The sequence below is a fragment of the Opisthorchis viverrini genome (assembly GCF_000715545.1).
Source record: "Opisthorchis viverrini unplaced genomic scaffold opera_v5_168, whole genome shotgun sequence".
Lineage (NCBI taxonomy): Eukaryota > Metazoa > Platyhelminthes > Trematoda > Opisthorchiida > Opisthorchiidae > Opisthorchis > Opisthorchis viverrini.
In genome coordinates this window covers 1,101,244-1,117,184 of record NW_008751823.1, presented here as the reverse complement: position 1 = coordinate 1,117,184, position 15,941 = coordinate 1,101,244, and the positions used below count along the sequence as shown (strand labels likewise).

The following is a 15,941-nucleotide window of genomic DNA, read 5'->3' as shown; positions in this document are numbered from 1 at the left end:
AGCCCAAGGAAGCCACATCAAATCCTTTTCCACTGTGTCCTGTTTGTGCTAAGTGTCTGAAAGCAGTTGCTGTCGTATGCTTGTACCTTTTTTGGGCTTCGTAAGCAAGTCCAACCCTTGTCCTTCCACAGTGCTTAACGTGGTCGCAAATAACTTGAAATATCTGGCCTTTTTCCAAAATATCTCTCGCCATTATCTTTTCTCCCTTGTCTTTCTCAGGTTCAGACACAAAAGAATGCAACGGGAGCGTAACTGCTACAATCAAGTGTTCTTTCGGAACTTCTGTAAATAGTCTCCTTCCTATGGAGTGCTGTTTTCAAATAGATTCACTAACAGAGCAAATAGTTGTTCTTAAGCAACGATATGCCGTGGAAATCGTCGTACTACCATGATAAAAACTTCTTCGGTTTTGCTCCCGGTGTGAAATCCCTTGGTCTTGATCTAGTCAGCAGGATGTTCGTTCTTCTACCACTTGAATTACGCAATATATGGTTGGTTTTTGAAAGAGATCCAGTTTTCGGTTCGTTAGCCTACTGGAACCATCTCTTGGGATGCAATGCTGAAACCGCGCAGAGTGCTAGATCGATAGATGCTTTGGTAGACGCGATCCCGTCGTATGTTTGATGCCAGTCATGTTTCTCAAGAGGAGCTATATCACTTAATGACACATTCAACTGGTGCCATGTTCGAGTGTCATTAGGTTTTCTTTGAGATAACAAGCTGGCTGTTTGTCTCTATTATCGTTCAGCATCCTTCGATGGTCCTGTCAACTGCAAACAGTTTGCTGGTGCAGTTAGTTTCCAAAGCAAGCACACAAAACTGTTCGAGATTTCAATCGTTTTATCTGCGGAATCTTGACTGATTTATCGTAGTTCAGCTACAGACTACCAAACGTGCAACTTACACGGAGGGCAGCATCTCCCCGGAGGTGGTTGCGGCATTTGGTCCATTCTCTCAATCGAGTCGAACGTCCGTATGCATGGTTGGCAGTGATCGGTGCATAACCAACGGTAATCATGTGCGCATACACATAGAAGACTCCGGCACGGTCTGGTTAGCATCAGTCGGGATCCCGGTGGGAACGGTGCCATTTGTCGTGTGTCAGCTCCATCTAAAGCCGGACATCCGCCTGTAGATGCTACATGTGGAGCCTTGATTTCAGCAGCTTCCATTACCCTTTGCAGTTTATCAACAGGCGAGGCTTTTGTTTGCAGCACGCTTTCCGGGGCCGGTTGTCCGATAAATGTTGGCTTGGTGTTGAAATGGTCCTTTATTTGGAGTGGTGGCTGTGTCAACGCGGTTTCCGCCTCTCCTAAAACGATTTTAAATGAAATGAATTTTAACAGTGATAAAGGTGTGCAACAAGTTACATAATAACGGTTTCTAGTCTAGACAATTTGAACCTCAGATGACCCAGAATGTGACAATAAATGGAGTTAATATGGCTTTCAGTAGACAATTTGAACCTCAGATGACCCAGAATGTGACAATAAATGGAGTTAAATATGGCTTTCAGCAGAACGAAAGTACTACTGCTGTGAAACTGACGTTTTTGGCTCTTTAATATGCTGATCAAAGGTCCACGGGAAACAGGCCTTCCAGGGTGGGATCCGCTTGTTTCTCATAGCACGAACTTAGATACCCTACGGGACGTGGCACGGAACTGGTCTGATTGTTCGGCGTCCTGTAACTTCCTAATTGAACCACCTAGCTAAACTGCATCATTGTGTGATGGGCTGACGTCCAGCAAATGACGTTGAATCAATCCCGCTAGGAGCACTGTAGTTCATTTTTATGCTGAGATACACTTACCTCGCTGCTGTTCCAATAAACAGGCACTTTATGGTTGATCGTTTTCCCGAGGGACATCGGGCCTTTCCCTCTCTTCCCTCTACTGGATATTTCTGAGGGGAGGTGGCTTAGTGGTCAGAGCGCGAATCCGACCTCTGGGTCTCGAGTTTTCATTTCAGTATCCCAGCCTTCATGGTTCTTTCGGGTGGCATGGCAGCTAGGCACCGAAAGCGTGTTACAGCTGAACACTTTTCCACTGGATATTCTATATCATGATTGCACGAGATTTAGACACCAGCATTTATTACTGGTTTATATCTGATGGTGATGGTGACCACGTCCTCGCAATCTTTGCACAGCTTCAGTACTTTTCCATCAGGGGTCTGACAGAATATACAAGGCCTGAAATACTAAAATCGGATCAATTCAGTTTAGAAGAAGGGTCCAAGTACTCGTAATGACCAGAAAATGCGTTTAAATCCCAAAATAAGCAAGATGGAATACCGCATCCTTCGCTGATCACTTTAGGCATGGTAGCAGTGTCCGATTATTCCCCAACATGGTTTCGAATTTTATATGTCGTTGAAACATGCATGGTTTTGAAAAGAAATGCTAACCAACTCACCCGAGTTATTGAGGTTGTACAAGGATTTGACATTAGGCGCTGGAGAATCAGCTTCAAGCTGTATTTTAGTTAAGTTCATTACGCTGGCCTTCAGAGGGAACAATCCTACTTTGTTGGCCCCTGAAGTTCAAACCCTTCCTCGATGAGCGGCGTTCAGTAAATTACTCAGAACCCAAAGAGGGATGTAGCTAAAAGTCAAAAACACATCGACGACGTAGTCTGCTCCGACAGTGGGGATGCAGTCAGAAGTGGTCGACTACCTCGCCGAATGTTCACTAAAGGAACTAAGACCGAGTAGATCGTGACCTAGAAGATGTGTCTTTGTGCTGAAAGGTCAGCTGCTGTTGGATTGAAACTATGATCGTGTTTTGTAGTTGCCATTACAAGGGAGAGACAGTAGGGACGTTTCGCTCTATCTGACATCTTAGAACACAGACTTCCGCCGGTATGGCAGTCAACAGTACCTCATAATGATTGAACTGGTCAGATTATTTTCCATCTTATGGACAGGGACTATTCGACCATTTCAAATTTACCTATCATAAACTGATTGTATTTAGTTGATTTGCAATGAGAAACGTACTAGAGTTGTCTCAAAGTCACTACAGCGGCTGTCGAATGCTGGTACCGCTGGACGTCAGAAGCGGGTGCAGTGAATGGACACCTCAATCATTTAGACTACTTCGTTGTTCATCAGTAGTTCGTCCTTGATTCACTTCAAAGGATGTGAAAACGACATGGCATTGGAGAGTTTAGGGCACATGCAAAGTTCCCGAAAGCTCTTAGTAAGAAACAAAAGAACGTCCACCGGAGGACGTTTTGAAATCAAGTCTAAATAAATTTTTAAAAAATCCTGATCCGTAAGTTTAACTTGAGCCATCCTTGAAAATCAGCGGCTAGCGGTAAGCCCATTGCCTCGACAATACTGTTTCAACGGGAAAATTCATGGTTCACAACGAGAAAACCAAACGAAAAGCCGGATGGCAAACTAGGCTGTCTGCTTTTCAGTTTCGCGTAGGTCTAAATTGGATAAGCACGTTAGTGTCAAACTAATGTTTCACTTGTAGTCTTGTTGCTATGACATCGTAAGGGTGGAAGCCAAAATTCCACCACTTGGATGTTGATGGATGAAGGTTGATAAAGCGGTACCCTTGTCCATATATGGAACTCAGTTGATCGTAATAATATTTAACTCAAGCTATTCTGTGTTTAGTAACCATGTTTTCTGAGACAAACTCACTTTGGTTCGGAACAAACGTAAGCCGTTCAGCCGAAAAACTTTTTTACTTAGGTGGCTAGAGGTCGGCGATTTGAATTTCGGCACGCCGGAGGCTCATTTAGGATTTGCTAGCATCACACGATGTGCTTTTTTCCTAGTGACTTGTACAAAGTGGACGGGAACTGTACTTATTGTGCCAGGTTTTTATATTATTGTTTATATTTTAAGAAAAACCAAGCAGCAAAGGCTGATTTTTTTTGCCGAATTTTCTGTACATCAGCTTTTACTTCCGAGGGCAAGAATACTTGTGTATTACACTTGATAATACGCTGATCGCAGTGAAAAATACATCACAGCGTGAACTAACATCGAAGTAGGTGATTGTCGTATATCTACGGGAGTGTCGTCACTGTCAACAACCTTTGTCGCGAAGTATCTGGGGCTACATCGGACAGTGCTGGGTTTGCGTAGTGAAAACATCTCACTTTCTGGCTGTTGTTGTCACTGAATCCCCATCAGGCTACTGAGGAATTATGCGAATCCCTAGGGTTCGTTTTTTGGAGGGCGTTTGTCGTATGCCACGAATGCAGAAACATTTGTAACTGAGGAATCTTCATACTAGAAGATGAGTCGTTGAGCGTTGCGTCTTAGGGGTCCAGTTGCTTTAGCTCATCCTGATCTAACACAATGCTAGCCATCTTGAGGTGTTGTCGTTGGTTTTGATTCAATGTAGACTACACATGGTTCAATGGTTCTGGTAATAGTCTGTTGCTTGGATAATTTCATCTGCCTTAAAATCATAACGTAAGCGGCTTAGAAAGTAACAATTCAGATCGGTCGACCGCGATTGCATAACTCTAATTAGTGTTTGTCTTAGCTAGTTTTATCAAGAAGCCTACGTTAACAGATACTAATATCAAAGTAATCTTTGAGATCCGGACATGGTCTAACATGACTTCCATTAAAAGTTAAGGTATCCTAAAGGATCTTTTGGACCTTAAAGTTCGTCTCACGGGCTGAGTATTATCTGGGGATTCTAGAGTTCACAGCAGTCTTACTTTTTTTCTATTAATGAGGTCCAACAATTTCTCCACAGAGGTATTTGGATAATTAATTGAATTTATCTTCTCCCACAGTATGCTAAAATGTTTGTTTGACTGAGGTAGTTTGACAGGTGGAAATTTCCACTATTCTGGATTATCCTTTGTAAAAATGTAAGATAAAGCAAGGCTTGGGGCAGTTTGCAGTTGTTCCAAATTTGCCACAATCTTAACGTACTTGATCCTGGATTCGAGGGTATGATAAACTGTCTTCTGATTTGCTCCGTCAACAGGTCATCTCGATCAGACAATAAATTGGTAATGGATAGTGGGAGGTGCGCCCACAGACTGCGAATATGCGAAGCTCGCAGCCTTTGTTCAGATGTTTGATTTGGAATACCAGACAATATGAATCAACTGGATAAATCAGCGAACCATGGCAATCAAACCATAAGTAACTGCTGGAAGGATGGCCCAGTCGCCCATCTCCCACCGCATAATAAGCATACTAAGTAATCTTGGCCTTTTTATCCTCCCGATGTCCGGGGTCCAAAATTTATTGTTTGATTTCAATGTCACAAGAATAGCCTGTGACATTTGGCTAAGTTCAGCTGTGGAAACGAAACGGGTGCATGCAACCGCACTTTGTTTTGCTGCTTCAGGACCTGATGACTTCCGGTACAAAAGTATTCAGAAGTTGAAGGCCTATGGACTTCAAGTGAATAAGCAGCACTCCAAAAGCATAGCGGGTCAATCAAGGCTTCCCTGAGGAAGTGGGACAATAACGTTTTCTTATTTTAGAACTTGGCAAACCCTTCTGGATGTTTGGTGTATACTGGCTATGATATTTCCTTCACACACCGGTCGGTGAACTGATGAGACTCATCAAGGCATGTTGTTTTTGAGCTGGCGTTGTCCACATAGCCACACTTGAAAATGACTTTCTCAGACATCTGAAATCGCCTACAGCATGGACTATCCTGATCTTCAGTGTCTAACTTTTGTTCACGACTGCTACCGGACCAGCATTAAAGTCAGTTCAGTGCTGGCCCGTAAACGCTGCTGATGAACAGCCTCTAATCTCGTCCTCAAGTGAGCCGCTTCACCTTCACTTATCGGGGCCAGTAGGTCAAGGCAAGCGCTAGGCAACCCAGAGTCCTGTATGGAACAAAATTATTGCACTTAGTTCGTCAGCACACACTCTTGGCTAGTAAGGCTGACAGAACACTCAACAGGGAAGATAAACTTCTATTATGCATTGTGGAAGTCGGAAATTTACTTTCTTCTGTGTCCTGTTCCGGCGCGGGTTTCGACAATCCTGATGAGATAGTGGGGCTTCACTGCACACCGGTTTTTTTCCAGATTCCGTTCAAACGAATCCTTTGCCAAGCTCGTAGGTGTCAAGTTAAGTGGAAGTTTTTACGTCTGACGAACGTTTTTGGCAGAACACACTTGTGAAAGTTTTATGGTTTAATCGATAAACGTGCACTTCAGACGAATTGAGCTTGGTGTGGATATTTATAGCCCCGAAAAAGTAGACACCCGCAGATGATCACCAGCAAATTCTCTGTTGGAAGTAACTACGACAGCATTCGCAAAGTCGAACAGGGCAAAAATGTGTATGTTAATTAAACCAGAAATGAACGGGATTCCATCTATTTTTGCATGTAAAGCAGCGTACCTACCAGATTTCGTTCGAAACCCGCAAGTTGAAGGACAACATTCACCTGCCTCCGCAATGGGCTTTTGCCCGGAGGGACACAGAAAGAGATCTGTACACTTTTTTGGCGCACATGTATACGTTCGATTGTGTAGGCAGCGGCATTCGGTGCACGGATCTCCATGTGGTATCCATTGAGCCTCCGGCGGGTAGTACGTTTCTTCTGTTCCGTCCGCAAAATAACAGTCCTCGTCATGCCAGATGTTGCGACCTATGCTTTTTAGTGACGAAAAAGAGCGACAATACCAAACAATTACTGTTCTCATAAATATAAGGGCGGTGAGATTATCAGAAATCCGTTTGGATTAAAAAAACAGCTGATTTTCCGGAGTGCTTAATCTGTGAATTTCACGAACCTACTTGCACAAAATATTTGCGCCATTGGTGAAGTTTGGGTACTGGGCTTTTGATGATCAGCTTACATTCATACAAGCATGTAGTGTACATGTGTGCATTTTAGTTGTTTTACAAGAGAGATTTTCATAGGATTTCGTCCATCTGCGATTTAAAATAAACTAGTAGACATTTTCATAACAAAGGCGGGTGCCGGGAATTTAACCACAAAGCAACAAATTGGTCAATCAGTTAACCACAGTATTCGCGGTTGACTGCTTCGATACGGTTTGAATCAATCTGATGTACTTTTTAACCATTGCAGTTACCGAATTGGTGCAAACCTGTGCGTTACAAATGAGGTGGCATATTCTACATTGGTCGTTTACACGGCAGGGACAAAATCGGTCATCTGCTTGAAGTATGACTGAACCGGGACTACAACTCTAAAAATAACTTTGCAGCCATCCGTTTTGCACTATGGACATTTATCTCGAGCTTAGCCACAGGAGTGAAAATAAACTTACGGGGATACGGCTGTACTACGACCCTTTTACCCAAGATTCAAAGAGAGTTCATTCCCTGTATCATCAAGGCGCATAACTATGTGATTCCGTCATCACGGCAGAAAAAATCACAAGGCATAGATAGATACAATATAACCCCATTTGACACCTTTCATCAGCGCCGTGCAGAGTGAACCTTTTCCCACCTAGCAGGCCCAGAAATTTACCTCCTACTTGTTATATACTTGCTTGGCTTCTGTGCCAGCTGACTAGTTCTATGAACTAACAAGCACATAGTCTGCGCTGCTGGTTGTTGGAGAGATTTTAAGGAGTAGGAACTGTTTAAATGGTTGGTTGTTTTGCTTGCTGACACAAGTAACTGGGTTGCAAGCGTTTCATCACCAGTCGAATCGCTGTCGTCAGTGCGAAGTGGATTGTGCGTTCTGGCGTGGGCGACAAGCAGGGCCATGCTTGAGTTTGCGTTTCTGTGCGCGTTGATGACTGGCCGTTTCGCTGGCTAGTCCTACTGGTCGGCTCGATGAATGGTCGAAGGTTCGAAGGTTCCGCTCTTTCCACGGCTTACCGTGCCACCTGATTTCTGACAGTGAGTCCCAACTGAGTCGACGATTCTTTGCTCCTATTGGTATGTAGGCTGGTTGATCTCAATATGCCAATTAATGTTTTTACTGTGGACCAGTATGTGAAAAAATCGCTACTGCGACCAGAAAGTTCTTTGCAGTCCACAAGCCAAATGAGACATGGAGACTATTGATCTAAAGACCAGAGAATGAAATCAATTGGTTTAGACAAGAAACGTCGCCATGTACCAAACTAATCGAGTGGATTAACACAAGATCTTCGCTGGCCAGTGAACTGTGGCCTCCGGTTTTCACACACAGAGATCAGGGTCTAAATACGTAAATAACCAGCGGACTTAATGAAGCGTGTAGCTCTTGGCGCTTGAGAACCGATCCAAACACATTCGAACGTCATATTCCGTCAACTACATTCACACAAAAGAAAACAAACAAAACGTTGTTCGATACACACACCTTGATGCATTGTTAAACGTTGACAGAGCGCAACTCCATTATGCGTTGATGATGCCACTTCGATTAATACTGAAACGTCTGCAACCGAATTTCGTGCCTCAGTGATCAGATTAACGACCACTGTTGGCTTGCATAGCAGTACGATCTGTTAGGAGATATTTGAAACACTCTCCTGTAAGGCAGGATACTTTAAGATCGGTAACTCATTTCATGTCTCGCTAGGTGCGTAGCAAATTTACGGCACACTACGGTTAAAAACTCAACACAAAAGCGGAACCGGTCGAACCGTGTTTGCCAGTTGGTCGAATAGTTCGCAGTTCTGCTCGATTGCTCTCGAATTACTCCGACGTTGAGAATTCAGTGTTGGGGATGTTACGTAAAACTAAGCAGTCTATGGTTGTGCGTATTAAAGGGAAGAAATGAGTACGGTCGTTGCTCTAGCCGTTACTGAAACAGAACGACGAGCTGAGCATTCATTTTGCATAAACCAAACCAACGGATTTGGTCAAGTCAGGTCGTTCGGAATGCTGTATCAAAGTTCAGCTCGTCCACTTCTTCCCATTTATTATATTTAAGGCGACACCAAAAAATCGATTAACGATGTTCAGACTGTTGAAAAGATGCTGCAATAATATCCTAGGTCACACCAAATTCGAATTCAGTCCGTGAAGATAGAAAACTAAAGCCCTAGGCAAGGTGGTATTGCTGGTTAGCCACACAAGTTGAGAGCAGCCACGCAAGTAATCACTCATTTTGGCTATGATATTTAACAATTGGACAGGTCTTAGAAAGGTGGCTGAACTAATGCGGGTTATATGGGCGGAAAAATGTGCTATTTTAATAGTTTTTTGAAATTCTGAAACGTCAGTTGATGTCAAACTAGAAAACAAGCTAAGAGAAGGTGATATATATGTATATAGATATAAATATATATAAGTAAATGTATATATTGTGCCAAAGTGGAGTCACATCCACATCCTACCTCCGCATCTAAGTGCAAGCATGAAATTTCAAATGATTGCGTAAAGGTTGTATATTCCACTCACAAAATGGTTTTAATCCTGATAACTCTGAATGAAAAACTGGTTCCCACACGGAAGACATCTAGCTAAAAAAAAACCTCTTGGCTTTTGACCTTTTGGAACTCAAATTTTATTCATGAGGGCTTATCGGGAACACAGACCTTAAGAAACATTGAATGACTCGGGCATGAACTGAAGTTAGTCATGTTAGACGAAGACAGCTAGATTCAAGCCTGTGATCAATGAAGGGCACCACGCGTGTAATACTAGAGTAACGTCATCTCTGCTGCCATCTTTCGTATAACAAGAAGATCGTCCAAGTGTGTGTACGCAGCAGTACCAACCCCGTCTAATTCTCACACTGCTAAGGAACATGAGCCTATCAGGTCGCACATTCCCTGATGCGTTTTCGCAGAACGTACGGTAAAAGTGAGCACTATGAGCGCTCTAGACCACCCTCACAGATGGTACAGAGCCTGAGAATTTTAGTCTATTACATCATACTACTAGTGCGCGCAGCAAGTTGACCGAGGTCAGCGGTCATTCCTTCTCACTCTGTCAGGGTGTTAACAGGCCTCTGCAGGACTTAGTTAAGTAGTTCCTAAGAAAAGCGGTTGAGCTATTGTTGCCCTCTTCGCTATAACTGATTTAGAAAGGAAAACGGTAAACTGTTTTCCATGAGTGGGCAAGTTGTATTGTTCACAATACTGGAAAATTGCCAGCCTATCATTCAAAAGATGCGAATTTTATCTGGAACACAGAGCATCAGACAGAAAACGGTTCTTCCCAAAAGAAGAAGTACCCTTTTAACTAAGGGTTTACCATTAAAGCTTTCGATAGGAAAAGGCCTCTTGCGGTTGCCCAAGGAGTTCATCTTTTTCGAATGGACAGTTCTTGGGGTGCTGTTTTAGAGACAGCTATAGGGTGTTCTGGTTTTATATTTCATGTTTTTTTGTCGTAAGATATATCCAAACTGGTCATGGTCACAATTAACCGTTGTGGGGCTGCTTTTTATTCTAGCCCAATGTAATCATTCGCTAACAAATCTAAGCATCATTTGATCTGATGAGCTTTTCAACAACAGCCCCGATACGCTCGATGGTCTTTCTTTCAAATCAGCTAGAACTTCACCGCTAGGTTACATTTCATATGTGAATTACACTAGAGTGGATTCGGGCAAAAAATGGGACAAAACGCTGATCCTAAAGCTAAGCGAATTAAATAAAAAACGCATTCTCAAGCGCGATTATTTTGACTGGACTGCACTTGTGTTTGCAGCTTTTCACTGATTGTCTTGCTTATCTTGTTTTAGCGCTTCACTGGGCACGACAAATGGGAGTCTCCAAATGTCGGTGACTTGTGCCCTACACTTCCAAATGACTGGAAGTGCAGCTCCAGCCATACCCCCGACCGGTAACGAGAGAGCAGATAATTTGTTTGATCTTCCATGTTGTAGTAAGAGTGAACAGCGTTTTTGCCTCAGAAATTTGACATTTGCATTCAGCAGAGAATGAATGTTGGCACTCAAGTATCAGTGTTTTACTGTCTGATGTGATCAATTACGTACAACATTTGGGCCATTATTAAGCTGCGCGAGCACTTTGTCTAAAGTGGTCACCACAGAAATCCCATTATCCTCTTTTATAATCATTTGCTGTTCCCCTTTTTTGTGTAATGGCTGTTCTTTGGGTTGGACGAAAAAAATGCTGTGACGTAAAATATGTTTTGCTTCGAGTGAAATCCAAATCGGTTACGTTACCTGTAAAATCGAACAACATGGAGTGGCGATAATACTGAAATCTTTCCTAACAAAACAGGTATGAATCACAGCACGACCTTTGACCTCTGGAACGTTGGGTTTGTTGACTGATTCCTAAGCGTTCAGTTTCTCTTATGTATACTTAAGACAAAGCGTAAACCGTGTAACCAGAAAAGTTCTACCGTCGCTACACATTTATGATTAAAATCTTCTTGTCTTAACGACAGATGATCACACTACTTCTCAGTCGCTCGAGACCGCACGGGCAGGTGTTCAACCACTTGCTGGAAGATCACGAGTTCGAAGCTTTCTGGTTTTAGTGAGATGGGCAATGCTCATTTTTTTAGTAAAGGGAAGACAACTGTGCAGTGCTTTTCGGCCTTTCAGCGTAGATTAGCGTCAGTGACAGGATGAAATATTAATTGAAATTGAAATATCTTCTCACAAGTGGATCAGTCTTCTAGTAAATTAGTAGTAGTTGCTATTACAAGTTGCAAGTGGAATCTTCTGCACAGCCTGAACATACATATGCACATGAAAAGTGGTCAGCAATTTATTAAGACCAATTAGAGGCTCATATCCCAGCTGCCACTCCCTAGACGTACCCCAACATGTTGTAGATCTGATAAAAATTTAAAAAATTCAAAATGTATCACCTTGCCGGGAACAGAAGATGGTGGAATTCAAACAAAAGCAGTAGCCTTCTTGTAGGGCAACTTCACTTCCAGGCGAGATGGTAACCTCCTTCAGTGTTCGTGACCGATTTTCTAGCAGACTGTCCCAACCGCTGTGTGACAACCGCTGCAAACGTGTTTCGCTCCTCGGATTCGATATCTCAGGTTTGAATGTTGTAACAGTGCCCGTCGATAGAGTAATTGGTCCACGAGGGGATGAAGTGTTGTCCACGTCAGTGTGCATGCTCACTGTACAGTCTGCGGTTCCTGAGAATATGGAAGAAGCAACGCATATTTAAGTGGTCTGAAAATGAATGAATAAGTGAATCAATAAGTAGGTGACTAGCTTTTTGAGAGAACTGATGTGGGATCAAATCGTACTTAGAAAAAACTTCCGTGAACTTCATTAGACAAGTTGTGCCAAGAGAATACTTTAAAACCATACAAAATCATTGATATCTGATGTACTGAACGATTCAAAAGATATCGTGTCCAAGTGCACAGAACTCCCCAAGGTAAAAGATATTTTGCTTTTGACGTAAATTCATCTTGAATTTGTTGCGAAAGCCCCAGAAGAATTGGTGGGAAGCGCATTTTACGGAAACTAAAACAAGGCTGCGTATAAAGAACGAAGATTTTAATTAATTTATTATAAGAAGGTAGGGATGAAATCCTTTTGGACACAACGCACAAGTTTCTAGGAGAAAAAGTTCATTGAGGTGTTGCGTTGCCGGAGTAACAACACAACCTCAAAAGCGGAGTCCTTACTTGATTTTTGGAATATGTAATGAGATGCCCGGAGAATGTGTACGGTATGGAGAATCATTCCAGCTAAATTATACTCTCCATTGTATTCAAACAGGTTAACCAAAGTCCACTTAACCTTCCACTTAACTCCACAATAAACTCAGGTTAAAGTATGCTGTTATGCTCATCGTTTAGGCAAGATTTTTTTCTTAGGATTTGGCCACGAGAATTGTTGGCTCAATAGAACCAGGATCAATGATACGTTTAGGGTAGAGATACGTTTGGCGACTCGACTCACTTCAGCTCCAGGATGGTTTTTCTTAAAAGAAATGTGGCAGCCTTTGGATATTGTTTTGCACGCTTGACTTTGTATCAAGCAGGTTGAGGAATTTAGTAGTTCTTACTATATGATTAAAAATAGGGTTTACCAAACGTGGTAATGCACAGTATCCTTCTTGCGGGTGTGACAGTTGTAGGAAATCTTTGCGCGTAACCTGGATGAGTTCCTTGGTTGCAACTTTCAGTTGCCAGCTCAGTGCGCCATCTTGCTAGGATTGAAACTGTTTTTGTGCTTGATTGCCAGATGTAGCGGTTTGAAGGATCTCACAGTATGCTGCTCACCACTATTGAGCACAAAGTCACGAGGCTCGTTTGTTTGTTCTGGTATACCGGTATAACAGCGGTATGCCGTCTTGGAACATAACCCTCATAACAGGAAAAGAAAGGGGATTCTCTTCATTCAATATCACTGGTGATTAGTTAAATAATCTGAATGTGTCTACCCTAAATTCACAATATTTGTTTGAAGATTCAAACATTCGTTGTACAAAACGTTTAAATGGGCAGAACATGCAAGGTCTATGGGTCTGAATGACCGTAAAAATATTCTACTTCCCTCCTCATAGTAAACGTGAACTGATAAAAACAACTAGGCGTATTGATTTCTGATAAATTTACACTTGGATGGAACGGCGTATGTGAAGATATCTGATACTTAGTAGGGATGGGAACCCACTTGCTGTAAACATCCAAGGTTTTGCGAAGCATGTGTATTAGGTATGTACTTCTCTAATCCCGAAGTCAGCTTATGAAATTTTGTCGCAATACAACTACATCTGTGTCAACAAAGTGATTCCTGTTGGTAGGTTGCATGGGTGGTTTTGAGAAAGCTTCACTGTGTTTAATTAAACCATCAGGCCGCCTCTTCACAGGGCATTTAGGAAGGTGTATGATGAGAAGACAGCAAAGAAAGCTTTTCTATGTATCTGAAGGTCAGAAGATAAATTCTTCTCCAATTTCGTAATTGAGACAGTCATGTCTATTAAAGGGCGCTAGTATAAGGGTAAGGCGTCTTGTGTGTTCCACTTCAGGGTGTGAACCGAAGCTTATGTGTGAATGTTATCAACCTCAAGAATTTCTGACAGAATACTACACTATCCGAATAGAACAGGTGGATCTTACTATCAGCGGATATATATAAAATACTATTACGTAGCGACAACTGCTTGCCTCAGAGAGAATATCAACGTAGAACGATAGGCCGAGTGCTAGATCACCTGTTGGTGACGACCGATGTTTTTATATCCTATTTCTCCGATTCGCATTCGAGAGGTGGTGATGAAAAGCCTGACAGCTGTTTTATTCTTGGAAACACAAAACAATAATAAGTATGATAAGATTTAACTGCATTTTTGTGAGTGAAATTTCAATAGAAACTCACAGCGCTTGCTGAAATAGAATGATAAATATATTTCCTCTGTTAGCTAGAAAGCAGGCGCACAAAAAATAGAGCAGCAACTTCTTGGCCTTGAAGTACAATGCTTGTACGGTTTTTAAATTCAAGAATCATCTGTCCACAGAGCGTGACTATCACTCTTGGAGCAAAGCATGATAATATCAGCTGACCTTTTTTGTAAACATTATCTTATGCGAAGGGAAGATATATCATCACTACAAAAAGGAATAAAAAGCCGCTGTTGTGACAGGCGATTAGAGAAACGTTCGGTTTGATAAGAGATAATTTGTGAGGTCTGGAAGTAACATTTCATTCATGATGTTGCCGGAGAACATCATTAAAGAAAGGTTCAGCTAGATTCAGTTGCGTTGCTGTTTAAAAACCAGTGATTGTGCAGTTTTCCGCATATTTGGTTTGAAAAAAACGGTAAAATTGGTACCCTATTAGTAGTCATTCAACTTATTGTTTCAAAACCGATGGAAGATCTGAAAATATGGTAGCAACAATGAGAAAGACAAGAACATTTTAGCGGAATACACTCATTTGCAAACTGATTTGGTTTTTTGAGAGACTCACATGGAACCCAGCTGAATCTCTCGGAAACATCTCGGAAGCACCAAAACCGAGAGATTCAGCTAGGGTTCTATGTGAGCCTCTCAGAAAACAAATTTGTTTTGAAATGATTGTTTTGTTTTCAGGTAGAACATAAGGCTAACTGAAACTCGAGGACTGCGCCTACCCGATGAGCCCCAAGAAGGGCGAAACCGATAATGGGTTGTCGAGGAATTTTCAGCAAACTTATGAGTAGCGCGTTACATGGAAATTTTCTCCAATCGCTTTTTGGCAAAATAGATTTGCGGGCTATCAAGCAGTTAAAGTACAATCCGTTCCCAGGGCAATGTATTTGCTAGTGTTCATTGCACTGTATCCATTTTCAAAACGTTCAGTCATCTGTCCAGTAGTTTTCAGGTATTAAGTCGGATTGAAGACAACCTCAACGCAAAGCTGGGGCTGAAATACAGTAAAAGGATTTTCAAACAATCACATTAGCTGTCACAACATGAGAATTGGAAATGAAAGAAAGTGGCACCTACCTGCACAACGCGGACAACAGAAGGGGTCCCAGACGATTACGCTTTCTCTCTGACAAGGTAATTCTGGTAGCGGTGCACAGTAGTCCAAGCAGTCCCACCGCCCATTAACACAATGACATTGCTGATCAACACATGAACCGGGAAGCCAAATGTGGTCACCATGAGCATGTATGACACCGGTTTTTGGTTGCAAACAGTTGGCGAAGTTCAAGGAAAGGTTAGCGACAGCTGGGATATATAAAAACGAAGTTGATAAGTTCTGGAGCTTCGAAAAGGAACTGATTATACTAAGTGAGAAGTAGTACATGTGTCTGGTTATTAGGTGCTGAGGAAATAGGGAAATACCACAAGAAAAAGGAGGGATGTTTTTATGAGTGTAGAACTTATAACGTAGAAGGCCTTTAGTTAATTCACTTCCCGAGAGCCGAGCTAACCATAGTTGGCTCTTCAAAAAAACATTCAATGTGTACACAAGGAACTGAAAAAAGGAAGTGCCCACTGGTTTTTGATGAAACCTGATCAGCTGAAAAGTTTGTCTTTTTAGTTATTGTGATTTTGACGCCTCGTAAGTTTGAGCAGAAACTAACCTTTACATGGAATTATCATTTATTTTTGAAGAGCATG

At 42.1% G+C, this 15,941-nt stretch overlaps 2 protein-coding genes across 2 annotated transcripts in view; one reads left to right on the top strand and one right to left on the bottom strand.

The window, feature by feature from the left end:
- The window catches only part of T265_07338 (hypothetical protein), a gene marked incomplete at both ends in the record, with an annotated part of 9,064 nt that extends 8,694 nt beyond the window's left edge, over positions 1–370 (top strand). Inside the window, one exon of the mRNA XM_009172830.1 lies at positions 220–370. Within this exon, the coding sequence (XP_009171094.1) occupies positions 220–252 (33 nt within the window). The remainder of the gene's footprint in view (positions 1–219) is intronic.
- The window catches only part of T265_07336 (hypothetical protein), a gene marked incomplete at both ends in the record, with an annotated part of 76,107 nt that overhangs the window by 2,765 nt on the left and 57,401 nt on the right, over positions 1–15,941 (bottom strand). The window contains 4 exons of the mRNA XM_009172828.1: positions 905–1,312; positions 6,361–6,606; positions 11,724–12,008; positions 15,318–15,545. Coding sequence (XP_009171092.1) covers positions 905–1,018 — 114 coding nt within the window. The remainder of the gene's footprint in view (positions 1–904; positions 1,313–6,360; positions 6,607–11,723; positions 12,009–15,317; positions 15,546–15,941) is intronic.